The sequence below is a fragment of the Neomonachus schauinslandi genome, chromosome 12 (genome assembly GCF_002201575.2).
Source record: "Neomonachus schauinslandi chromosome 12, ASM220157v2, whole genome shotgun sequence".
NCBI classification, from domain to species: Eukaryota; Metazoa; Chordata; class Mammalia; order Carnivora; family Phocidae; genus Neomonachus; species Neomonachus schauinslandi.
In genome coordinates, this window is record NC_058414.1 from 98,801,928 (window position 1) to 98,828,866 (window position 26,939).

General features: G+C 45.1%; 1 protein-coding gene across 1 annotated transcript; it reads left to right on the forward strand.

Moving 5' to 3' along the window:
* On the forward strand, positions 1 to 26,939 carry ZNF398 (zinc finger protein 398). Its single transcript, XM_021692883.2, has 6 exons — positions 1 to 49; positions 3,266 to 3,661; positions 11,368 to 11,494; positions 12,049 to 12,162; positions 21,394 to 21,507; positions 22,809 to 26,939. The coding sequence occupies exons 1-6, from the start codon at positions 26 to 28 to the stop codon at positions 23,960 to 23,962; spliced, it is 1,929 nt and encodes a 642-aa protein (XP_021548558.1). The 5' UTR covers positions 1 to 25; the 3' UTR covers positions 23,963 to 26,939.

Below are 26,939 nucleotides of genomic sequence, written 5' to 3' on the forward strand. Positions count from 1 at the left end.
GCCGGGCCGGACACAGCGCAGGGCCATGGCCGAGGCGGCCCCGGCTCCGGTAAGGGCGGCCCGCGCGCCGAGCGCTGCGAGCCCGGGACGGTGTGGCGCCTAGGGCTCTGCGCCGCGGACCCGAGGGAGGGGAGCAGAACGGGACGCCTGGCCTGTCAGGCGCCGGGCGCTCCCGGGGTCCCGCCGGCGGGGAGGGGCCTGAGGCTCCGGGTGGGACGCCGACGCCGAGCTCGGGGCTGGGAGGGCGCGTCCCCTCCCCCATCGCGAAGTCCCCGCGCCTCGGGTGCGAGGCCCAGGGCTCCCCCTTCCCATTTGGACGTTTGTGGCGGAGAGCGCCTCTTCCGCTAATGAAAGAGGAATGAGTGGAGAGGGGCTCCTCCCGCTTGGTGTCAGCCCCCTGCAGCCCGCCAGACTTAGGGCAGTTCGCTCGGTTTGGGTTTTGCATCAGCGGTTCTCGGCTCCGGGAGCCGTCCGCACAAAATCACCTTCGATGCAGTCCACCTGAGCCTCGCACAGCCGCAGATGCGGCGGTGACGGTAACAGCGAGGCGGGAGGAGGGACTGCGTGAGCCCAGGGATCCCCAGGGCCCGGTATCTGACAGTGCCCGCCACGCAGGAGGCCCTCGGTCAGGACTGCTGAATGACGGACTGGTGCGGGTTCCGAGGATGGGATAAGCTTGCATGTGTTTATTCATTCCGCGGGTGTTTACCGCAGGCCCGCAGCGTGCCAAGCCCTCTCCCAGTTGCTATAGCTGCAGAGATGACCAAGAGAGTCCCTGCGCACGAGAGCCACGTAGGACCAATGGGGACGGGTCCAGTAACAGGATTGAAACATGCTTTGGGTTTGTCAGCGAAGAAGCCTTTGGGCACCCCAAGGAGAGCCGTTTTATGGGTCAGGGGCCAGAATGGGCAATTGAGTGCTGGAAAGTGAGAAGGGAAGGAAAAGAGGGAACAGTAGCAGTGGGGTAGGGAGTAGGGCAGCGGGGAATGCTGTTTCTATCCTGAGACCTATTTTCCTTTTTCCGAGTTTGTTTTTTTTAATGTGGTAGAGATGATCCTGTCTCTAATGCCAATCCTATCTAAGAAATATTATGGAAACTACAAATTTAACTTTAAATTTTCTAGTAATCACATTCAAAAAGTAACAAATCGATGAAATTAATTTTAATATATTTTATTTAACCCAATGCATACAAAATATTTCAGTGCATAACCAATATTAAGAATTTAATGAAGTTGTACATTTTTTTTCCCATACTGAGTGTGCAAAATCTGGTGTGTATTTTATACTTATGGCACATCCCAATCAAAATAACCACATTTCAAGTGCTCAGTAGCCATATGTGGCTACCATATTGAATAGTGCAGGTCTTTCTTACAGAGAAGAATCAGGAGAGACTGAAATACCATAAAAAAGAGAAAAGAACAATGTCCCTAAAAATGTGGCAGGAGTTGACATTCAGAGCCTAAGTGGAGAGATTAGTTTTAAATAGGATCAAACTTTTTGCTGTGGGAAGGGAGAAAGCATGGGTTAAGCTACTGATGAATTTGAGGTGGCAAGGGGTGTGGAAAAAAAGGAGAAAGTTGAGAGAGTTTCAGTCTCATTACTCTAATTTTTTTTCTCAAAGTAGGAGGCCATGTTGTCCCCTGAGATTGAGGGGGCCGGCAGTGGACAAGAGTCTTAGTGCTCCACGCATGCTCCTTGCACCAGCACCAGCAACATCAGCATCAAAATGCAGGATTGCAATTTTCCTCCCAGACCTACTGAATCAAAGTCTGCATTTTAACAAGATCTCCAGATGATTCTTTTTTTTTTTTTAAAGATTTTATTCATTTATTTGAGAGAGAGAATGAGAGAGAGAGAGCATGAGAGGGGGGAGGGTCAGAGGGAGAAGCAGACTCCCCGCTGAGCAGGGAGCCCGATGCGGGACTCGATCCCGGGACTCCAGGATCATGACCTGAGCCGAAGGCAGTCGCTTAACCAACTGAGCCACCCAGGTGCCCCTCCAGATGATTCTTATGCACATTACTTTGAGAAGCGCTGTACTAAAAGTTTAAGGAGTGTGCTGGGGGTTTGTAGTGGCCACTTTATGGAATGGGAAGAGAAGCACTGGGGGGAGGGGGGGTGGACACCAGGCAGCACTGAGTTCCTGCTTTGCTTAGAAACCATTGGTGTGTGGTGATGCCAGTTTTCCCTGTTGTGTGACTTCCTTTAAGTAGGGTTTACCAGCTTGCTTATAGGAAGAGAGGAAGAACAATTAGACAGATTCAAAGCTGGAGCTGGTGAGGCAGAGAGACAGAAAGGGGTTGAAGGTGGTTGAAATGATCAACTGAGGAAGAAAACAAAGCCTGGAACAGGCTAGTAAGCCAGGAGCAAAAGGCATGGTGGGCATGGTGAGGGGTTTAGTAGGATTGAAGAGCAAGTATAGCGGGTGAGCTGGAGAGATGAGAGGTTGTGGCCAGGGAGGGCATTATCAGATTCATGGAGTTGGAAGGCTTTGTAGAGGTCATTCTGGTCCAACCTCCTATTTGTTGTCAGAATTTTTTTTAATACACTTTTTGTTTCGCAGCATTTTCAGCGACGAGGCAGCCTGTTATTTTCTTGGAGAGATCTAGTTTCAAAAATTATTTATATAGGCCAGGGTTTGCCTGCCTGAAAATTCCGTGTTGGTTCTAGTTCTGCCCTCTGGAGTAAACGCAGTATAATATTAAACAAGTCTGTTCTGCCTTCTGTTTTATAGCCATCAAATATTTGACAGTAGCCATCATGTTTTCTCCATACTCAACATTCTCAGCTTTAATTAACTATTACTGAATGGTGTGGTGGTGGTTTGTAAGCAGGGTGGTGGACAGGGCCAGAGCATATGTCATTAAAGGGTTTATCAGAGGGCAGTGAGTTCAGTGAAACCTGGAAAGATCTGATGCACTTTAGGCCTTTTCCAGAAATAGAGGGTACAGCAGCAACCTGAGCCCCTGGACAGTTGGCTCTAGGGCCTAGCATCCCAGGGAATATGCCAGGTTGGTTCTCTATCCAGTTTCACTCATTCACTGTCTTACTTAATTCATCTCTGAACCACCAAAGCAATTTCTCTTGGCTTTTGATCCTGATGAGCTCCACAAAGATGAAGCTTATGCAGGCAGTATGAAAACTATATTTAGAGTCATCTCAGCTGGTTAACCAGTTAACCAGTCCTGCTTTGATTTTAGTTTGGATTAGGGCTCCTTCCAACACTCAATGTCTTGTCTCATCTCTCCACTGCATATAGACTTCTGAATGGGACTCTGAATGCCTTACATCCCTGCAGCCCCTTCCTCTTCCTGCGCCCCCAGCAGCAAATGAGGCGCACCTGCAGACCGCAGCCATCTCCTTGTGGACCGTGGTGGCAGCCGTGCAGGCGATAGAGAGAAAGGTGGAGGTCCACAGCCGGCGACTCCTACACCTAGAAGGACGGACGGGGACAGCAGAGAAGAAGCTAGCCAGCTGTGAAAAGACAGTGGCTGATCTTGGGAACCAGCTGGAGGGCAAGTGGGCCGTGCTGGGGACCCTGCTGCAGGAATACGGGCTGCTGCAGAGGCGACTGGAGAACTTGGAGAACCTGCTGAGGAACAGGAACTTCTGGATCCTGCGGCTGCCCCCGGGCATTAAAGGAGATCTCCCAAAGGTAATGCCCTCCCTTCTGGCTGGAAAGTGGTGCCACTAGTCCTTAGATGAGGAGGAAGGGATAGTGTTGGCCAATCAGGCTAAAGGAAAGATGAAGGTATTTTTTTGTTTATCCATTTGGGAAGCATTTCATGTTCAATTTAGCAATGATTTGAAGTGTCAAACTTAAGAATGGAAAACTCCAGTTCAAAGTTGACTACCTGGCAGATAGATTTTTTTCTCTTATGCTTTTTCCTATCCTTTGCCTCTGAGTCACTTTTTTCTTTGTTAACCTGCTTGCTTCAATCTTGGTGTGGAAACTAAATTAAATATCATTTAAATCAGCCTGTTTGAATCTTTTGGTAGTTCTGGAGAAAAAGAGGAGGACAAAGGAAGAGCTGTAGAGTAAAGGGTTAATAGAAGGGTTTGGGGCTCTGTAGATCCAGGATTGACATGTTCCTGTCCCTCAGCATCCTTTACAGAAGTGTGCTGTGGTGCTAGGGACCAGCTCTGCTGCAGGGAGTAGCCCATGAACCAAAAGAAGATAAACATCCTTCCTAAGCTATGGAATACAGCCTTGAGGCATCTAGTTTCCTTGGGCACATACTGTTTGCTCCATATCTATATCCCGAAGGCACAGCATTGAACAGTTCATACAAGCTTCCCTGGAGCTTAAATTTTAGTGGAGAAAGAAAGATAATAAATATAAACATACAAAATAAATTCATGTAAGTGTGTAGATAAAAATAAAAGTGCTATTTGGTGATTTATTTTAGATGGGATTTCAGAGAAGCTATCATAAAGGTGCTAATATTTAGGCTGAGACTGAATGACAGGAAGGACCCAGCTGTGAGAAGATCTGAGGAAGAGCTTTCTAGGCGGAGAGAATGCCCAGTGCAAAGTCCTGAAGACACAAACAAACATGCAGCACTCAGGGCAAGGGGAAAGGCCCATTAGCTGGTGTGCGGTGAAGAGATAGGCATATGCCTGGAGAAGTGGGTAGGGGGCAGGTCATTCAGGGCAGTGTTTTTCAGCCCTGACTTTTTACATTTTGGTGGACATCAGGGCTAGAGATTCTGACTTAGTGGGTCCCAGATGGGGTCTAAACATTAATAATAATTTTTTTTTTTTTAAGATTTTATTTATTTATTTCAGAGAGAGCATGCAAGCATGAGGCGGGGGTAGCGGGGGTGAGGGAAAAGCAGACTCCCTGCTGATCAGGGAGCCCGATGCAGGGCTCGATCCCGGAACTCTGGGATCATGAACTGAGCTGAAGGCAGACGCTTAACTGACAGCCACCCAGGCGCCCCAACGTTAATAATTCTTACAGCTCCACAGTGGAGTCTGATATGCAATTGGGGCTGTGAGTCACTGATATAGGGGTCTGGAGACCAAGGTAAGGAATTGGTTTTATCTTGGGTGTAATGGAAAGAAATGGAAGGTTTTAAGCAGAGGAGTTCTGTCTGGTTTATATTTTGAACGAATTGCTTTGGCTGCTTTGTGGAGGACTGGTCCAGGTGGTAAGAACAGAAGCAGGGAGAACCAGTAGGCAGCTGTAACAGTGGGAGGGATGAGAGTGGCTTGGGTGAGGGTAGCAGTGGAGGAGACGGACAGTGGACAGATTCAGGACGTTGGGTGGAATTGATGGGTAGGAGTCACTGATGGGAATTAGGGAATGAGGAACGAAGAACAATGATCATTGTAAATTTACTGTATGATAACACACTTAGAACAACTGGTTATTTTCATAAGAACCCTAAGGGCGCCAGGGTGGCTTAGTCGGTTAAGCGGCTGCCTTCAGCTCAGGTCATGATCCCAGGGGCCTAAGATCGAGCCCCACGTTGGGCTGCTTTTCCCTGTCCTCTGCCTGCCACTCCCCCTGCTTGTGTTCTCTCTCTCTCTGCCAAATAAATAAATAAAATCTTTAAAATAAACTTAAAAAAAAAAAAAAAAGAACCCTAACTCGCTCAAGATCATATAGTTTGGGAATACAAATAATAGAGTGGTATCATAACCCAGTTGGCTCCAGAGCATATGCTCTTACCCACCTTAGATTTACTGACTGTTAGGCTTTTGGCTTGAAGAACCAGATGGATGGTGGTGGCATTTACTGAGATAGGGAATGTCTTGAGGAGTGGGAAGGAATGAGGACTTCTCTTTTGGCAGTATTAGGTTTGAGATGCCCGTGACACATTTAGGAGAGATGTTAAGTGGTCTCTGCAGCTCAAAGATGAGAAGTATCTGGCAGTCACTGGTGCACAGATCATATTGTAAGTCATGAGACTGGAAGTCATTGCCTCAGGAGAGAAAGTAGAGAAGCAGGAGGAAGAGTCCAAGGATCATGCTCCAGGAGCAGGCAGGGCCAGCAAAGGAGGCTGAAAAGGAGTGGCCAGTGAGGTGGGAACAAGATGGGAAAGTATGTGGGGTCAGAGGACAAGGAGAAAAGGCATTGAAGGAGAGAGTTGTTGTTTGGGTTGCATGTTACTGAGAGATCTAGAAAGATGAGGACAGAGTATGATTTGGCAACACAGACCTAGCCAGTGACCTTGCCCAGAGTTCTCTTGGCCCCATGCATGTGTGTCGGGGGGTGGGGGTGGGGGATAGAAATCTGAAAGGGGGCAGGTTGAAGAGTGAGTGGGAAGAGAGAACAGTGACCGACATCTCTGTCCAGGATCACAGGGAGGGACATTAGTCCACATCTGACAGAGAACCTTCCCCAGTATGTTTCACTTGTGTGTCTGCAGCCTCTCTCGGAGTTCTGTGGGATAATTTAGACTTAATATTTGCCATAAGATTAGCAGAAAAGGTAAATTAAAGTGTGTATCCATTATCTTACCTGGATAAATGGATAACATTTAAATTCTTGGGGTGCATTTAAACTCCTGGGGTGCCTGGGTGGTACACGACTCAGTTTTGGCCCAGGTCATGCACCACCCAGGCGCCCCAGGAGTTTAAATGTCCCTCTGCCCCTCCCTCCCCAAATAAATAAATTCTTAAAAAAAATAAAAAAGTAAATTCTCCATCTTAAACTCCAAAATCATATATAAAATGTGATTTTTCTTAAAGATTTCTTCTTGAAATTAGAATATACTGAAGATTTACTAGCTTTAAATATGGGAAGTAAATTTGTGACTTTGTTGAAAATGCTCTTATTTGGGTGCCTGGGTGGCTCAGTCGGTTAAGCGACTGCCTTTGGCTCAGGTCATGATCCTGGAGTCCCTGGATCGAGTCCCGCATCGGGCTCCCTGCTCAGTGGGGAGTCTGCTTCTCCCTCTGACCCTCCCCGCTCTCATGTACTCCCTCTCTCTCATTCTCTCTCTCTCAAATAAAAATAAATAAAATCTTTAAAAAAAAAAAAAAAGAAAATGCTCTTATTCTGTCCTTACTTTTGAGGGCCAAGTTCAGAATAATTTTCCCACAGTTTTCTTATTAGTTTCAGTTTTTAAAATTGTGGTAAAATTGGGGCACCTGGGTGGCTCAGTTGGTTAAGCGTCTGCCTTCAGCTCAGGTCATGATCCCAGGGTCCTGGGATCCAGTCCCACATCAGGCTCCCTGCTTAGTGGGGAGTCTGCTTCTCCCTCTCCCTCTGCCCCTCCCCCCCCACTCATGCATGCTCTCTCTCTCTCTCTCAAATAAATAAAATCTTTTTTAAAAACCCTTTTAAACAGATTCACATGGTGGCAGAGAAAACAGGCCAGCTTCCTAAAGTTAACCTATTAATCAGTCAAATCCTTCACTTATGAATATATAACCTAGCATTATTCAGTATTAAAAAAAAAATTACAGCACCAGGATGAACAAACACTACAAACTAGAAGAAACTACTACAAACTACAATCCTGGAAGAAAAAAAACACAAACAGTGAACTAACAGACAAGCCTCTAATACGTATTCCCAGAGAAATTCAGATATTGCATCCATTTGAAAAAATTCAGGCTGCTTCAAAAAAGGAGCTAGAAATAAATATTCTTGAAAATTAAATTGTTAAAATAAAAATGAGAAAGGCTGGAAAGAAAGGTCAGGGAACTCTAAAAAGGTGAATAACAAGAAGGGCAAGTTAGAGACAAAGATGATCCATCTTTCCAGCAAGAAAAAGAGAAATGGGGATGAAATATTATAAAAATAGAATTATGGAAGAAAAGGTCCCAGAGCTGGAAAGACACCCATTTTCTGACTGAAAGCTCATACCAAGGTTCTGACACAAATATTAAAAGACCTACCTCAGACACAACCTCAACACCTTTTAGAAAAACAAGTACAAATGGAAGATGAAAACTTCCAGAAAGAAGAAAACAGACTTCTTACAAATGGATTTGGTGTTTCTTTGGAATACCGAAATATTAATTTGGAATTGAGTTGGCCCTAAGGTTTTCATCAATGGCATTTGATGTTACGAAACAAAGGACGAATGCCCTTAAAGTTCTGAGAGAAACGGAATATTATTCAGCCTTAAAAAGGAAATGCTGACACACTCTAACATGGGTGAACCTGGAAGGTGTTATGCTGAGTGAAATAAGCCAGTCACGAGAGGACAAAGATTTCACTTATATGAGGTCCCCAGAATAGTCAAATTTACAGAGACAGAAAGCAGAATGGTGGGCGCCAGGGGCTGGGGCAAGAGGCTGGGGTGAGTGTTTCATGGGGACAGAGTTTCAGTTTGGGATGTTCTGGAGATGGACAGTGGTGATGGTCACACGGTAATGTGAATGGACTTTATGCCGCTAAACTGTATTAAACATAGCTAAAATGGGGCGCCTGGGTGGCTCAGTCGTTAAGCGTCTGCCTTCAGCTCAGGTCATGATCCCAGGGTCCTGGGATCGAGTCCCGCATCGGGCTCCTTGCTCAGCGGGAGGTCTGCTTCTCCCTCTCCCACTCCCCCTGCTTGTGTTCCCTCTCTCGCTGTCTCTTTCTCTGTCAAATAAATAAATAAATAAATCTTAAAAAAAAAAAGATTTAAAAAAACATAGGTAAAATGGTAACTATTATGTTGTATTTATTTTACGATTTTTAAAAAATATTTATTTATTTGAGAGAGAGAGAGAGCAGGAGCGCAGGGGTGGGGGGTAGGGAGAAGGAGAAGCAGGCTCCCTGCTGAGCAAGGAGCCTGACATGGGGCTCGATCCCAGGACCCTGAGATCATGACCTGCGTCGAAGACAGATGCTTAACCGACTGAGCCACCCAGGCGCCCCCATGTGAGTCTGTTTAGCCAAAAGATCTTTCCTTTACAGGAGAGAGCTGTCTCCATTGATGCTAGATCTAGGTGGGCTTCACTTTGAGGTGCTGTGGCAAGGAGCAAATAGGGAGTGCAGGGGCCACCCAGAGGCCAGGAGTAAGGCAGTGTTGTGTTGTCAACACCCACCCTGGGACCGCATGCCGTCTCCAGGGAGGCTGTTCCATTTCCTTAGAGGTGATGTCTTTGGTGTCAGCTTTGGGGTCAACGCTGCTGCTTAGTCGCTCTGCCAGGTCTGCTGAGAGGACCATGGAGGGCCTGCTGTTCCGAAGACAGACCTTCAAACTGCAGTCTATAATCACTTTTATTCCTACTCCGTGTCTCTGCCAGCTTTGAGCTTGGAATTCTCTGGATTCCTCAACTGTAGTCCCTCCTGTGCGTGGTCGCAGAGCTGCAGCTTCCTCACACACCCTGGGCCCCAGTGCATGCCCGTCCTCTGTGTCTCACTGAGAAGCTCATCAAAAACTCTGGTCCTGGGCACCTGGGTGGCTCTTAAGCGTCTGCCTTCGGCTCAGGTCATGATCCCAGGGTCTTGGGATCGAGCCCCACATCGGGCTCCCAGCTCGGCAGGAGGCCTGCTTCTCCCTCTCCCACCCCCCCGATTGTGTTCCTTCTCTTGCTCTGTCTCTCTCTGTCAAATAAATAAATAAAACCTTTAAAAAAAAAAGAAAATATGCTATTGAGTATCTACATTTGTCCCCACCCTGGCTTTAGATGCTGAGCAAAGTGTAAAATGAATAATTATAGTTCTAGTCCCTAAGAACAAAATTTCTAGTTGGAGGCAAAAGAAATTCCACAAATGAAGCAATTGGAAAATAAAGCCAGTTACCTCATAGTCTTGTATAGACCTTTGTTTCTCAATGGGTATGTTAAGTTTATGAAGATGAGTATGTATTTTTTTTTTTAAAGATTTTATTTAAGAGAGTGAGAACAAGCAGGGGGAGCAGCATAGGGAGAGGGAGAAGCAGGCTCCCTATGAGCAAGGAGCCTGATGTGGGACTCGATCCCAGGACCCTGGGATCATGACCTGAACCAAAGGCAGACACTTACCTGACTGAGCCACCCAGGTGCCCCGAGTATGAATTTTTTAATTTTGGGAAAAAGAGTGTGTGTGTGTGTGTGTGTGTGTGTGTAGTAGTAGTAGTTACCAAGAGTCTTTCTTGTTCTCTGATTTTTCTTTGTGTGTGTGTGTGTGTGTGTGTGTGTGTGTGTAGTAGTAGTTACCAAGAGTCTTTCTTGCTCTCTGATTTTTCTTTTTTCATAGCATCCTGTTTTATTTTATGGGTGGTGTTATATCTCTTAAATCTTTGTGGGATACTAATTAGGAGTTGGTGGTGGTATGGTTTTGTTTTTTAAATTATGTTGCCTAGGTATTTTTGTTCTTTACACATTTTCCTCCCTCATTTTATTTTATTTTTTAAAATATTTTATTTATTTGTCAGAGAGAGAGCGCCCAAGCAGGGGGAGCAGTAGGCAGAGGGAGAAGCAGGCTTCCCGCTGAGCAAGGAGCCCAATGCAAGACTCGATCCCAGGACCCTGGGATCATGACATGAGCTGAAGGCAGACGTTTAACCAACTGAGCCACCCAGGCATCCCTCCTCCCTCATTTCAGTCTTTATTGTTCGTGTGGCAGTCTTTTCTAACTGGTCATTGAGACTTAGTGCTTAGCTCTTATTTAAGAGTTTAACTATAGAAAGCTGTCCAGTGATAGGAGGTTGAGCTAGCCTTATGATGATGAGCAGCTAAAAACCAGAATGAGGAGAGCGTTCTACTAGGTGATGGTGTCCATACTAGGTACCTGGGGAGGCAACTCTTGTATTTCTTTACAGAAGAACCTTCTAGTTTTTACCCAGGGGAAAGTACCTAGCTTTAGACAAAACTATGCTGGAGGGGCGGGGGATTGTGTTCTGCATATGACCATTCTCTACACGAAGCCTGAATTCCAACTAGGCCACCTTCAGAATTCTCCTCCGAAAGTACTCTCCAGTCTTCTGTGCTTACATGTTCTCCTGTTCCCATCAAGCCTGTCTGTCTTTTAGGACTAGCCAGAGCCCCACCTCTTCTAGACTCATCCCAGCCCCATTATAGCTTGGTATCCAAAATTTCTGGTCCATGTCTTTAATTTGAGTATAATTATGTGCTTATTTTGGGCAGAAACCATTTTTTTTTATAATCTTAATAATTGGATAAGCCTTGTACTTAGTGGATATTCAGAATATGTTGTATTATGTGAATTAAATACTGCTTGGCATTGGTGCCTATCTATGAGGAACTGTTTACAAGTAATATCCTCCAACCTCTCAAAACTTGGAGCCCTAAAGTTTATTACCATTCTCCCTGAAAACATCTTCAACTCCTGGAGGTTGGATCTGTGCCTTAACTTTTTCCTCTGTCCTTCCAGCAACTCACAGTTTTTTGTGACAAGTAGGTACTCAGATAAACAGAATGACTGAATTGCAGCAGGAGGGACTAACCCCAGTGTGATTATAATTTCAGGTGCCTGTGACATTTGATGATATCTCCATCTACTTTTCCACTCCAGAGTGGGAAAAATTAGAAGAATGGCAAAAGGAACTTTACAAGAATATCATGAAGGGCAACTACGAGTCTCTCATCTCCATGGGTGAGGCCACGCTGTCACCTTTTGAATGAGGTGACCGCAGCACTAAGGGGACTTTGTACAGGCCCTTGTCCTCCAGCAGTTCTCATTTTCACTCTGTCCTCACACACTTCACATTCTGATCGCAAACCAAAGATTTCCAGTTTGCCCTTGCTAAATGGAAAATCATAATCTCTCCTTCTGCCAATTTGCAGGACGGAGAATGCAGCTCAGAGTTCTGGCTGGGCCGGCAGGGTGGTTTCCATGGGCGTCCTTCACCTTGAAAGGGCCTTGTTCTCCACCTTGAGGCACACTGTCCCTGTCCCTCAGTGAAAGTAGCAGGCGAGCAGTGCTAACGAGGCATGTGTACCTTCCCACACGTTACCTCTCCTCTTACATGCTTTCCGAAGAGATAGCGTCCGTACAGGAGGTGAATAGATGGGGCCGAGTGGTAGAGATTCTGAAATGAATCCTCTGGGACCATGGACCTCAAAGCCTATAGCTCAGCCTTAATGGCAGTTCGTTGTCATCCTCATTGATCTCTTGGTCATCCCCCCTTTCCCTTCTTCCTCTCCTAGATTATGCCATGAATCAACCTGATGTCTTATCTCAGATTCAGCCGGAAGGAGAACATAATACAGAGGAGCAGGCAGGACCAGAGGAAAGTGAGATTCCCACAGACCCCAGTGAAGGTAAGTAGCAGAAGAGATTATCCATTCCTTGTCTCCCTTTCCTGGTCAGAGACAGTTTCCTGCTCAGAACTGAGTAAGCAGGGCTTGGGGCTTCCAGAGCCTCTCCATGCTGAAGCAGCTAGGAGAGAGTACTTAGAGATTACTGGTCCTTTGCCTTCTTCCGTCAGTACCACAAATCTGAGGGCTGTTAATGGTATTCCGTGACAAAGTTCTGAGACTTAATTATTTAACAAAACAAACATATCCTTAGATGGCAGGGGAAGCAATTATGCTCATATGAGGGGAAGTGGCTTCAGTGAGTGTACACCTGATTGTTCAGAAATGCTGGGGGTGGGCTGGGAGTCCACACGGTCCCTCGGAGACGCACTGAACCAGCAGAGGATGTCCACCTGGGCCAAGCGGATTTTGCCTGGTTTGGGAGCCAGCCAGCATTAACGAACTCTCCCTCGTTTATTTGGTTGGTAGCTGCTTCATATTGTGCGGGAAAGACTGCTCACCCAAGTCCAGTTGTATTTTCTCTGAAGTCCTACCTCTCCTCTCAGAAAAAGCTCATCATTTTGTTCTTTGCTGGATAGAAAGCTCACAGAAAGTTCATCCTTCAGACATCTCTATTAGATGAACTTTTCTTACAACCTACCCCCTCTCCCATACCCCCTCTCCCATATTTTTTTCTAACATTTTATTATGAAAATTTCCAAACAGAAAAGTTGAAATAATTTTACAGTGAACACCTAGACACCTACTACCTGGATTCTACCACTAATATTTTACTCCGTTAGCACGTATTTATCCATCTCTGCATCCCTGTCAATCCATCCTCTTTTCATTGTATTTCCAAATCAATAAAGATTTTAATACATTTCCCCATTAGTAGTTCAGTATGAATATCATTAACCTAGAGTTCACTATTTTTTTCTTTTGAGGTAAATTTTACATACAATGAACCTTTCAGATCTTAACATTCTCTGACTTTGGAGGAATGCATGTATCTGCCACACATTTTTTTTTTAAGATTTTTTAAAATTTATTATTTGAAAGAGAGCACAAGCGGGGAGAGCGGCAGAGGGAGAGGGAGAAGCACCCCCACACATATTATTTTTTAAGAATGTGTGGGTGAGGGACGTCTCAGTCAGTTAAGTGTCTGCCTTCGGCTCAGGTCATGATCCCAGGGTCCTGGGATTGAGCCCCGCGTCGGGCTCCCTGCTCAGCGCGGAGTCTGCTTCTTCCTCTCCCTCTGCCTGCCACTCCCCTTGCTTATGCTCTCTTTCTCTGTCTAACGAATAAATAAAATTAAAAAAAAAAAAAAAGAATCTATGGGTGATTGTATTAAGCAATGTAACAGATTGAATTTGATTAACTTTATATCAGGGATATAAATAATAAATCTAAAATCATATCAAAAAGTTGGGTGACTTGATTACAGTAATTATTGGAAGTTACTCCTTAGGGGGGCCTGCGTGGCTCAGTCAGTTAAGTGTCTGCCTTCGGCTCAGGTCATGATCTCAGGGTCCTGGGATCAAGTCCTGCATCAGGCTTGCTGCTCGGCAGGAAGCCTGCTTCTCCCTCTCCCACTCCCCCTGTTTATGTTCCCTCTCTCGCTGTCTCTCTCTCTCAAATAAATAAATAAAATCTTTAAAAAAAAAAAAAGAAGGAAATTACTCCTTAGTTTACATTATTAGTTATCTGACATAGTTTTCAGCTAGTATAAATCAGTGTGTCATTTTATTTTTGGGGACAAATGGCAGAGATGTAAGTAACTTGGTTTTGTAATAGTATATGAAAGTTTCATTTCGCTGCCATCTTGTCAGTTCATTTTTACCATGGTTTTTTAAGACTCCATTTGTGGGTGGTCAACCAAATATGTTAATACATGTTTACATAAAATTAAAACAAGCAGGGGCACCTGGGTGGCTTGTCGTTAAGCGTCTGCCTTCGGCTCAGGTCATGATCCCGGGGTCCTGGGATCCAGTCCTGCATCGGGCTCCCTGCTCTGCGGGGAGCCTGCTTCTCCCTCTCCCACTCCCCCTCCTTGTGTTCCCTCTCTCACATTCTCTCTGTCAAATAAATAAAATAAAATCTTTAAAAATAAATAAAAATAAAGATTTTATTTATTTGAGAGAGAGTGAGCAGGGGGAGGAGCAGAGGGAGAGGGGCAAGCAGACTTTGTTCTGAGAAAGAAGCCCAGTGCAGGGCTCAATCCCATGACTCCAAGATCACCACCTGGGCCAAAATCAAGAGTCAGATGCTTAACTGACTGAGGCACCCAGGCAACCCTATTTTTTTTTTTTTTAAGATTTATTTATTTATTTGAGAGCGAGAGAGCGCGTGTGTGAGTGTGGGGGCAGGGGTAGAGGGAGAGGGAGAGAATCTCAAGCAGACTCCCCACTGAGCCTGGAGCCTGACAAGGGCTCCATCTCATGACCCTGAAATCACGACCTGAGCTGAAATCAAGAGTCAGACACTTAACAGATTGTGCTACCCAGGTGCCTCAGTACTGGTTTTCTTTAAAAATATGCTCCAGGGGCACCTGGGTGGCTTAGTTGGTTGTGTCTGACTTCGGCTTAGGTTATGATCTCGGGGTCCTGGGATCGAGCCCCAAGTTGGGCTCTGTGCTCAGCAGGAAACCTGCTTTCCCCTCTTTCTCTGCCCCTCCCCCTGTCATACTCCTTCTCTCTCTCTCAAATAAATAAATCTTCAAAAAATATATATATATATATATATATGTACATGCTCTAGGCTGTGTTGGTCCCCAGCGCAACCCCCCGGTTCGGTCCCTTACTAGGAGGACACACAGGATTCAGCATAAAGTCATGTTTAGGGTTAAGGTTTATTACAGCAAAAGGACACAGAGCAAACCAGCAGAGATAAAAAGCGCACAGGGCAAAGTCTGGAGGGGACTGGCGGCAACCTTCCAGAGTGCTCTTGCAGTAGAGTCTCACAGGACACATGCTGTTCCTCCAGCAGTGAGTTGTGACAACATGTGCAGAGTGTTGTCTCCCAGAGAAACTCATTAGAGAATCAGCATCCAGGGCTTTCACTGTGAGCTGGTCACGTAGGCATCCTCTGCCTCACACATACCAAAATTCTAGACTCCCGGAAAGAAGACAAATGTTCAGCATCAACTACACTACACAAACAATTTAGGCCTGGTGAAGCACTCCTAACATTGAGGGGAAGTTTTCTATCAGCATAGGGATGTAAACCTTGCAGGCAGGCCCTTCTGAGAATAGGCAGCCAGATTTTCTTTCTCCTATCACACGAAAAATCCTGATTCCTTTCAGTGGAGAATAGTAATAAACTGTCTGCTTATTAGGGCTCATAACAGATTTTTTTTTTTAAGATTTTATTTATTTATTTGAGACAGAGAGAGAGCACGAGCAGGGGGAGGAGCAGAGAGAGAGGGAGAAGCAGGCTCCCCGCTGAGCAGAGAGTCCGATGCAGTACTCGATCCCAGGACCCTGAGATCATGACCCGAGCCAAAGGCAGATGCTTCACCGACTGAGCCACCCAGGCGACCTGGGCTCGTAACAGATTGTTCCACACAAATATGAGGCAGAGGTACTAATTCTAGGCCACTTTAGTGATGTAACTAATAAAATGTCTTTTTGATAGATTATTCTCCATTTACAGTTTTTTTTTTTTTTTTTAATAATTTCTAGGGGCGCTTGGGTGGCTCAGTCATTAAGCATCTGCTTTCCGCTCAGGTCATGATCCCAGGGTCCTGGGATGGAGCCCCGCGTCGGGCTCCCTGCTCAGCAGGAAGCCTGCTTCTCCCTCTCCCACTCCCCCTGCTTGTGTTTCCTCTCTCGCTGTCTCTCTCTCTCTGTCAAATAGATAAATAGAATCTTAAAAAAAAATAATAATAGGAAGGAAAAAAGGCAAGACACAAAATTAAAAAAAAAAAGTAGTTTCTATATGCAAAGAATCAATTTTTTTTTTTTTTTTTGCTTTTCAGCAAGCAGCTTCTCTAAAACATCGTAGTTTTAAAAATCAATTTTCACATACTGTGTAATTTGTTGTTAGACTGGTGTGTTTATGTTGGAATATTGATATAATTTTAGAAACCTTAATTTTCTAAAATACATTTGGATTTTATCCATATTTCTTATAACATAAAGCCCATAATTTATTATCATATTTCATTCTGGAGCTTTAGAAGACCTGTGCATTATAATTAAATATATAGGTAGAATGGGTAGAATGGATTTGAGGATAGTAATGGTACCATGTGACACCCCTTTCCTTTTATGTCCAAATATCTTGGAATTAATTTTACATTCTGTCTCTATCCCCATCATCTGAATCCGATGAAGGGAAAGAAAATTATATCTCCCTAGGGAATAGTCATTGATGCCTACTGTCTTAGATAAAATTGCATACAATTAGTGGAGAATAGTAGTGAATGGGAGAACACAAAAAAATATAATCTTGAGATTTTCTGGAATTCTTTAACTGTATCACCAGGGCCTCATGCAGACCAGCTGTGTGTGGGGCCACTATTTGGTCACTTATAGTTTGAATATTGAACTACCAAGTTTTTAGAATTCTTTGGAGAAAAACTTGACATAGGAAGTTCAAATGGAATAATTACTGAAAGTCCATTATCTTTGTCTTTTTTTCTGGTTCAGAAGCCATGAACTCACGCCAAGATTGTAGAATGACCCGGAAGTAAAGCAAATTCATTTCTAAATCTTGCAGTTGTGGGGAGACTTCGGGGTCATTGTTTCATGTGCATTTCCATGATCCCTTATCTGCGTCTGTTCACTCTGGTCCAGCAAGGCCATCTTTTCCTAAACAAAGCCAGTGATTAAGGCATATCCCAATATGATAATCCTTTTATTTTAGTTTATCCTATTTGAGAACAAGAATCATCCTAGGGATGACAGAACTTTGAGGTTTTAACTTACTACACAAATACTTACCACATTCACCTGGCAATGTTTTAGTCCCACACCTGTTTCACAGAAAATTTCAAAAGAAAGTTTTTATATTTTTACCATTGGTTGTTTCATGTGTTAAGTATTGTTTGTTGTCTGCTTAAAAAGTCCAGTCAGCACCATTTTAGCTCGATTTATACCTTTGTACATATCCCAGAACCTCAAGGTTCCAGCTTCTTTTCAGACAGCATGGGTCCTTGCCTGTTTAAAACATACACAGACACACACACACAAAATCAGATTTCCTCATAGTTAAAATGACATTCAACCAGTGTAGACATTAAATTTTTATATTTTATTGTGATCAGCTTTTCTATTTTTTTTTTTTTAAGATTTTTATTTATTTTAGAGAGAAAGCTCGAGCAGGGGAAGGGGCAGAGGGAGAAAATCTCAAGCAGACTCCCTGCTGAGTGCAGAGCCCTACGCAAGGCTTGATCTCATGACCCTGAGGTCATGACCTGAGCCAAAATCAAGAGTCAGCCGCCTAACTGACTGAGCCACCCAGGCGCCCCTCAGCTTTTCTATTTTTAACTTCCTCTCAAATCTAGAACCTCAGCATTTTTCCATTTCCTCCTGTCTGATTAGTATTCAGTTTTTCTCTGTTCTCTGGCTTTCTCCAAAGCCTGCTGCTGGTAGGAACCCATGATTTTACTTTCGTTCTGTGCTTCTGTAAGTATCCACTGTTGGGGTTCCTTAGGCCTGTGAGGGATGTGCTTTGAAAGCTCTCGTGGCTGCCTGACCAGCAGTTGCCATATTCTGTCCCCATGCAGGTGTCTATCAGGCCATCACAGTGTTCAAGTTCTCCTGCTCCTTTCATTTCACTTCCAAAAGGTCCTCAGGCTATCTTCCCACCACTCCCACCAAATTACAGTAGACACTACAGTAGGCTGTGCATCCTATGATGTAGTGCCAAGCCCCAATTATTTAATCAAATCAGTATTTCCTTAGCTGTACTGATCTAGTGAAATGACCAGAGGAACTTTCAGCATCATTATTCAACAGGAAGGGTTCGCTTCCTGGGATTTCCCAAGCTCAGTGAAGATGTACTTAGCCAGTGGGTTCTAATAACAACAGCCATTTACATTTCTGGAGAACTGGGTTGTTTTTTTTACCACTCCAAAGCTTTTATGGTTGGCTGCTGACTAATGTAACAAAAGATTGGAAAGAATCCAAATACCCATCAATAGGGCACTCTTTTTTTTTTTTTTTTTTAAAGATTTTATTTATTTATTTGACAGAGAGACACAGCGAGAGAGAGAACACAAGCAGGGGCAGTCGGAGAGGGAGAAGCAGGCTTCCCACTGAGCAGGGAGCCCGATGCGGGGCTCGATCCCAGGACCCTGAGATCATGACCTGAGCCGAAGGCAGACGCTTAACGACTGAGCCACCCAGGCGCCCCAATAGGGCACTCTTGAATAAACAATGGTACCACTACATAGTACAGCTATAAAAAGGAAGGAGAAAGATCTCTATACTGCTATACACATGCCCAGAATATATTGTCAAGAAACTGGGATACAGAATAGTTTGATTAGTATGCCATATAAAGAGAAAAAACATGAAGATGTATATATATTTGCTTCTATTTTTACAAAGAAACAATGGAAAATTGAAACAAAAACCAGTAAGAATGGCTACCTATACAAGGAGAGATAGATGTGAAATGGAAACTAGTCCTCTCTGAATGTATCTTATTTTATAGTTTTGATTTCGGAACCTTATAAATATTTTACAAAATTTAAAAAACAAAATTTTTAAAAATCAGGCACAGGCTGAAATAATTACTGTATGATATATATGTAACATAAATACATAGAATAGATTTCTTCCAACTGACTAAAACAATATTTTAACTATATATCCCTAGAGGGATAGATCCTGAAGACTAAAAGTATCACAAAATAATCTTAAATTGAGTTCATATTTTTGTTTATAATACTGGTATTACTTTGACACAAGTATTCAGATAAAGCAAAGATTATGTTAATGTCATCGGGAACCAAAATTTTCAGGGTTAGGGAGAAAAGATACAAGTGTAAAATCAAAGGACTTAATTAAAACCCTATAATCTTAAATATGAATCATAAATATTAATATAGGGCGCCTGGGTGGCTCAGATGGTTAAGCGTCTGCCTTCGGCTCAGGTCATGATCCCAGGGTCCTGGGATCGAGTCCCGCATCGGGCTCCCTGCTCCTTGGGAGCCTGCTTCTCCCTCTGCTTCTCTCTCTCTCTCTCTCTGTCTCTCATGAATAAATAAATAAAATCTTAAAAAAAATAAATAAATAAAAATAAATATTAATATAAACTCATGACACTTTTTTTTTTTAAAAGATTTTATTTATTTATTTGACAGAGAGAGAGCGAGAGCAGGAACGCAAGCAGGGGGAGTGGGAGAGGGAGAAGCAGGCTTCCCGCAGAGCAGGGAGCCAATGTGGGACTTGATCCCAGGACCCTGGGATCATGACCTGAGCCGAAGGCAGACGCTTAACGACTGAGCCACCCAGGCGCCCGACACTTTTTCTAAAAGATATGTATTTTAATAGCTCTGTCCATGGAAAGGAGCTAGAAGCAACAACAGCCTATGAGCAGTTAGCATCCTTATCATCCAGATTGCATTCTCTAAATTCCATTTCTCAGATCAGTGATTGTGTGCATGGAGCAGGAAATGTACAGGATGAACCTGGGATAGTCTGTCACCCCAGAAATGAAGGAAACTACATGTTTGATGATGTGAAAAGACAGAGCTGCTCTGAAGAGGCTCCTGCTGGCCAAAGAAGGGACAATTTGAGCAATGGACTGAAACTCATCAGATAGATAACATTCTATGAGTTCATAATGCTAAACCAAAAATAAATAAATAAATAAAAATCATTTGAATGCCATTTGGAGGTTTCTAGAGCACTAACTCATTCAGAAAATTAATGAAGAGAATCAATTATGCATTTTAAAAGTCTCATAGTTTTAATGAATAGAAAGTTCCTCCTCTGGATATCTGCGAGAAGACCCTCTTCCTCAAACCCAGTCTGTCCCCTCCTGCTTTTCTCTTTATATATGTGTGAGTATAAAATCTGGGAGAAAAGAAAGAAAAGGCTGGACTATGTTTAATACATTTCATCCTGTAGTTTAAAGTCAGGAGTTGGTAAGGCAACCTGCCACATGTGCCCAAACCTGTGTCTCCCCAGTCTCACCGTACAACCTGCCAGTCTTTCGGGCCTCAGTCTTGTCAAACCTCATATTTCTGCTCTGGGCACACCTTTAGATTTCAGTGGTCTCTAACTGATTTAAAAGGCATTGGGCAAAACCAGTGAGTTCTGCCTATCTGCTACACATAAAACCAGAACCTGCGTACAATTTGAATTTACTCTCCGCACCTTGTCAGCTTACCAGCTTGTCCTCTTAGGTCAAAAAAAGGCTACCTAGGCCTTGGCTGGGATAGCTCGCATAGCTGTTTCTGCACTGACCAAATGAGCCATGTTATGTGCAAAGCCTTGAGAGGCTGTTCTTTTTTCTTTCCAAAAGAACCACCCCCCCCCCCCCCCCCCCCCCCCCCAGGCCTGAGGGACTCACAAAGACTGCTATCCCCTTTCCTGGGGGTTCAGGAAACAATGAGCTATATCATTTAATAGGCAGAAGTAATATGATCTTTTAGAGCCCAGAATTGGGAACCTGAAAAGTATGTTTCTAAGGAGTCAGATCTGTGTTTAAAAGGACCTGACTTTGTAATTCTGGGAATATCTTTGTTTTTTAATTAACATCTAAGAAAAACTTTTTTGGTCAATCTTGGTTTCTTCTGCTTTTTTCCTGCTATATTTTAAAGCAGACCTTTGATAATATGGCATTTCATCATAAATACTTCCTTACTGGCAATGTATTTAACCTCTGAAATGGAGAAAATAATCCCTCTCTACTGAAATGGAGAAAAGAGTCCCTGCTTCATTATTTCATAAACAAAGCTGTGAGAGAAAGTAAAAACATTCTGGAAGTGAGAGTGCTAACAAAATGAAAGGCACCGCTAATTCTAGATGCATGTCAGGGCATCCTCTCCAAAATAAAAACTGATTTGTTTTAAAATGAAAACAGTCACTGAAGTTGAGTATATCATGTAAAAATACATTAAATCTGGCTTCATTTTGAACTGGTTCTCAGATGTATGCCTTTTTTTAAAGGCTGGTTCAGTTTTGGTTTTGTAATCAGAGATAAATATTTGGGCAAGACAGTGTTCAACAAGCCAACGTGATCATTTTCTCTTTCTGAGTCGAGCCCTGAAGGCCATTCTCTTTTTCCCCCAAATAGAGCCTGGCATTTCAACATCAGATATTCTGTCTTGGATCAAACAAGAGGAAGAGCCCCAGGTTGGGGCCCCACAGGAGACCAAGGAGAGCGACATGCACAAGGGCGCCTATGCTGGTGAGTGAGGAATCAGAGATGCCCACACCCAGCCTCCGCTTAGGCCAGGACCAACAGAGGAAGCCAAGGACAGGAGGGGGTTATGGAGGCAAGGAAGTGGAAGAAGAATGGGGAAAGGGGGGAAAAGACAGGCTCACATAAGTTAGAGATGAAAATGAAATCAAACTAAGATATATTTTAAGTGAGAAAACACTCTCTTTTAAGTATAAAGACAAAGTAGATTTGTTAGAGGACGAGAAACAAGTGCACACAGAGGGACCAAAGGTATGAGAATGGGGAAAGACAGAAGAACATTTGAGGATCATTTAGAAAAGGATAGAACAAAAATGGGAGGAGACTAGCCATAGTGACAAGAGTGTCCTTGGAGAGGCACAAATGTCAACCAAGAGCTCTCCCTCAGGACAGTGGTGGCAGAAGAAGCAAACAGCTTCTTTCCAAGATCCTTAGCACCATCTATATTTTGCCATCTGAATTGTAGAAGAGAACATCAAGGCCAGAAGGAAGCCAGTCATTTATATTACTTAATGCAACCTATTTTTAAGTATCTTCTATTCCCTATGTTCTTTTAGACTCTAGGAAACAGAAATAAAAAATAGCCGTTTCTGCTCCTCGGGATATTTATATCGGGCACACACACATCAGTACTGGGCGTGCCTACTGTTAAGTCTCCAGGGTGAGTGGGACGGATGACTTCTATAAAAGAAATGAGGAGTTTGGAGAACATACGTCAGTTTTAGTTTGGGTGTCTAGATAAGGCCCACAGCAGGCTGTGAAGCCAGAATTGGGCCCTGCAAGATTGGTGTGACAAGGTTGGGCATACTTTGGGAAGATGGAAAGAAAGGGATGCAGGCTACAAAAGGGAGGGCAGACTGAGCAGAGAGCAGAGGCAGAAACACGGACTCGATTTTCAGGGAAAGTACGGAGAGCTAACAGGAAGGATTTATCTGGCAGACTGGGTGGGAGTAGGAGTGGGTGAATGCGTAATTTTAGGCCTTGTCACAAAAGGCAATAGAATCAAAGTCCTGGAGCAGAGGAGAAACCGAAGGAAAGGAGAGCTGGCAAAGGTGGATGGCCGGGGTGTCTCCTTTTCCGAGCAGGGAGCATTGGAGAGGTGCAGCGGCGAGCCCTCTGATGATTTGCTGCAGGGACTATACATGCCTTGATGATTATCTCAGACCTCTACTGAGCTTCCTATCTGAGCCAATTAAGAGCTCCGTGCAGTCTGCTGGAGCTGGGTAGGATTACCCGCAGTTGCCACGAGACAGCTGTTGACAGGTGTGACTCTGAGTCCTTTCTTTCAGATGAAGAGCTTGTCATCAAAGCCGAAAGCCTCGCCAGAGCCTCTTTGTGCCCAGAGGTTCCAGTCACCTTCTCTTCTCCACCACCAGCGGCAAAGGATACTTTTTCAGATGTGGCTTTCAAAAGCCAGCCGTCCGCATCCATGGCGCCTTTTGGACGTCCAGCCACTGACCTGGCCGAAGCCTCTGAGGGCCAAGTGACTTTTACTCAGTTGGGTAGCTACCCCCTGCCACCTCCAGCCGGGGAGCAGATATTCTCCTGCCACCACTGTGGCAAGAGCCTCAGCCAAGACATGTTGCTGACCCACCAGTGTAGCCACACGGGTGAGCCCCCCTTGTCCTGTGCCCAGTGCCCGAAGCACTTTCCCCAGCAGGCCGATCTCAGCGGCAGCTCCCAGCCCCATGCTAGCGAGACACCCCCCACCTGCCCACACTGCGCCAGAACTTTCACGCACCCGTCAAGACTCACCTACCACCTCCGGGTCCACAACAGCACCGAGCGCCCCTTCCCCTGCCCCGACTGCCCCAAGCGCTTCGCCGACCAGGCCCGACTCACCAGCCACCGGCGGGCTCACGCGAGCGAGAGGCCCTTCCGCTGCGCGCAGTGCGGCCGCAGCTTCAGCCTGAAAATCAGCCTCCTGCTCCACCAGCGGGGGCACGCGCAGGAGCGGCCTTTCTCCTGCCCCCAGTGCGGCATTGACTTCAATGGCCACTCGGCCCTGATTCGCCACCAGATGATCCACACGGGCGAGCGTCCGTACCCGTGCACTGACTGCAGTAAGAGCTTCATGCGCAAGGAGCACCTGCTCAACCACCGGCGGCTGCACACGGGCGAGCGGCCGTTCAGCTGCGCGCACTGCGGAAAGAGCTTCATCCGCAAGCACCACCTCATGAAGCACCAGCGCATCCACACGGGCGAGCGGCCCTACCCCTGCGCCTACTGCGGCCGAAGCTTCCGCTACAAGCAGACGCTCAAGGACCACCTGCGGTCGGGCCACAGCGGAGGCTGCGGCGGCGACGGTGACCCATCCGGACATGCGCCTGACCCCCCGGGGCCCCTCCTCCCTGGGCTCGAGACCTCTGGCCTAGCCGTTAACACCGAAGGGCTAGAGGCCGGTCAGTGGTATGGGGAAGGGAGCGGAGGGGGGGTTTTGTAAACCTCGCTCCTTTCATGGTTATCTATGTTCTCCGGTTACCTGTGCCCGCGAGTCCCTGCACCCCCCCTGCGGTAATCGCTATGTGGCCCGGCGAGGAATTTGGGATCTTAGACACTTGACTAGAGACATTGCTGGAATTTTGGAACTTCATAACATCACAAGAACACGACATTTTGAAACCCAGAAAGACCTGGAAGGAAGCCCAGCATCCCGATCTTTACAAAAGTATTACCTGAGCAGAAGTTATATAAGAAGGTTGCAGAGAGGTTGGAAAGCAAGATTTGGCCCCTGTTACTCCATCACAGGGTGATAAGTTGATAATGATTGTGGCTCTAGGTGGGGACAGGTGCATGGGAAGAGCCTCCAGAACTCGAAGCCCATCACGAGGCATGAGGATATTTAATTGAACCTTATTAATTCCCTGATGGTAAGATGGTTGTTAGAAGAGAGTGCTGGAGCCTCGGGCCATGGTACTGCTTCTCCCTGGCACGAGCTAAGGTCTGCCCCTCTGCTCATGCGCTGCCTCTCCCGGAATGGTAACTCAAGACTGCCTTCCTAGGTTTCCTGGATTAATTCTTCTAATCCATTTTGGTTAATATTGGGGGAGCAAGAAGTTTGACTTTAAAAGCTTCTTAAGGAGAACAGTTCTTTGCATAGTTTGATTTGCAGAATTCAGGCTCTTACTGGCATTTAAACTGCTAGGAACGTTTGTCGAAGTCCTGGTTAAAAAAGTGGGAGCAGTGTTCTCAGCACTAGCTTTAAAATCTAGAGAGCCCAGAGAAATTTCAGAACAGCCTAAGATTTGTGCCTGAACCATGTTTCTTAGAAGGAGTCATTTACATCAAATTTTCCCGTATTTCCAAGCTAATAAGCTGATTTTTCCGTTCCTGGTGTCTCGTATTCTTGACAGTCCTCAGCAGAATAGATCACATCACTTTTCGGAAGCGTTATGGAGCTTCAGAAAGTGCCAGTGGGTCTCAGGTTTCATTTCCTCAGTTGTGAGATGATGGTGCTGTAATGCAGCTTTCTTGAACATCAGAGTGTATGTTCACCCCTTCTGACTCTCCCCAGTGGCAATGGGCAGATTGAGGAACTCTGTAGATCCCTGAGCGCTGAGCACCACATACAGACAAGGACAGCCTCTTGCTGCTTGTTCTGCTTTTAGGGACCTTGGCTACCATGTGTTCTTTTGTCGGGGACATTCGGTCAGAGGAGAGTATCTGAGTGTGGTCCTACTCCTCAGTGGCTTTGCAGTTAGACATAACTCCCTTTCCCTTTAGAAATTGCAAATTTTCATCTGCAAAATGAGGCTGGTAAAAGGAAAAAAGTGAGCCTCTAGAAATTAAAAAAAAAAAAATCATAAAACTTGTGACACATTTCTTCTGCCAGAATTCTCTATCTCTGGCTTCTATCCAGGCAAAGCCACATAAGACCCCTAAATCAGAGCAGAGACATTTCTTGTTGAAACTTGACGGAACTCGGTTTGTGTTACTCTTGCTGGGAGCCTGAGGTGGGAAACAAAGACAGCCCTAAGTCTTGGGCAGTAAAGCTGTTTATTCCTATACTCTGTTTCCCCTGAATCTTTCCAAGATGCCTGGAAACAAGGTCTGCAAGTACTTAGAACACTTTCTTGATGAAATGATAACAGAGAGACCCATTTTTTCCTTATCACCTAACCCAACCTTCACCCAGCCTAGCTCTGCCTAAACACACTAGGAAAGTGTTAGCCCAGCTAGCTTTGCTCCTGGGAAGGTTCTGTCTGAACATGCTCTTTAGAATGATTGCATTTATGAAACATCTGCTCTGTGACATTCACAATACCAGGGGTCATGGGAGACTTAAGAAATGGGTGTGAGACCTAGTCTGCTGCTGTAATTTATAGTCTGAAGGCGATGAAAAAGTCCCAGTATAGAACAAACCAAGACAACTGACAAACAGAACCCTGGCATGTTGGGATTAAGAGCTTTCTAGCTAGAATCTGGACCCATACCACACGTAAACGTGGGGGTTCTGGGGCTCCCAAAGCCAGGGTTCCAGCTTCACTGCTGACCCACTAGGGACTTGGTGTGAGACCCAGCTCTGGTTTGCACCTTGGTCTCCTAATTAAGAGGGAGAAGAATCAAAGTACTATCTTTAGGTGGTGAGCTCCCTTTTCTGGAGGCATTTAAGCATTTGCCAGGGTGTGCTTGAAAGGGATTCCTACATGAGGTGTGATGTTGGTCTAGATAACATCAGAAATTCTTTTTTTTTTTTAAGTCAAAGATTTAATGAGGACACAGAGCTTATTAATGAAAGAGACCTGTGGGTTAAAATGCTGCAGATAGAGCCCACAGTCCTTTCTGCAAGGAACTGTAGCCAGCAGGGACCCAAACTTTGTCAGGCTGTGAACACGGTTCAAATACCAATGAGGCCAGAGCCACGAAGCTCAGTGAAAGGGAATGGGTAGGGCCATGCCAGAAAGATGCAAGTAGGTGTTCTCCTAATCCTCAGCCCCATACACACCAGGGGGTTTCAGCTGTGCATTCTGGTCTCCTTTCCCGGCACCCATCCTCTACTAGGTAAAACTCCAGGCCAGCTCTAGAGTTTGTTTGCTTAAGATTCAAGGGTGGATACATAAAATGCGCTCAGTGGAAAAGTTAAGTCGAACCGGGAAGGTTTCAGTGTGTGGAGAAACTTGGTCCATTGAAGGCTCCTGAGAGAAACCATGCATTTAACTGCAGTTGAAGTACCTGAGGATTGGTTGTCAGGACAAGGCAGGAAAGAGGAGAACCCAGGAATGTGCCCTTCAGTCTGCCCCCTGGGCTAAGAAGTCTGTCACACACAAATAGGCCTATCTCCTCGGAGTAGACCCAGATGTGGACTGTAACCAGATTCACTCTTTGCTTACTAAGTTTTTCATTGTCACCGTTAGATGAGCCTCTGTTTCAGCCACAGATGTGAAAATAAATGAAGTTGATTGCTTATCTAGAAAGTGAAA

Bases quoted from the DNA above. Each gene is read 5' to 3' on its own strand.
- ZNF398 (XM_021692883.2), top strand. From the start codon at position 26: ATGGCCGAGGCGGCCCCGGCTCCG. The intron at 50-3,265 runs GTAAGGGCGGCC...CACTGCATATAG, and splicing joins CCGAGGCGGCCCCGGCTCCG to ACTTCTGAATGGGACTCTGA. The intron at 3,662-11,367 runs GTAATGCCCTCC...TTATAATTTCAG, and splicing joins TTAAAGGAGATCTCCCAAAG to GTGCCTGTGACATTTGATGA.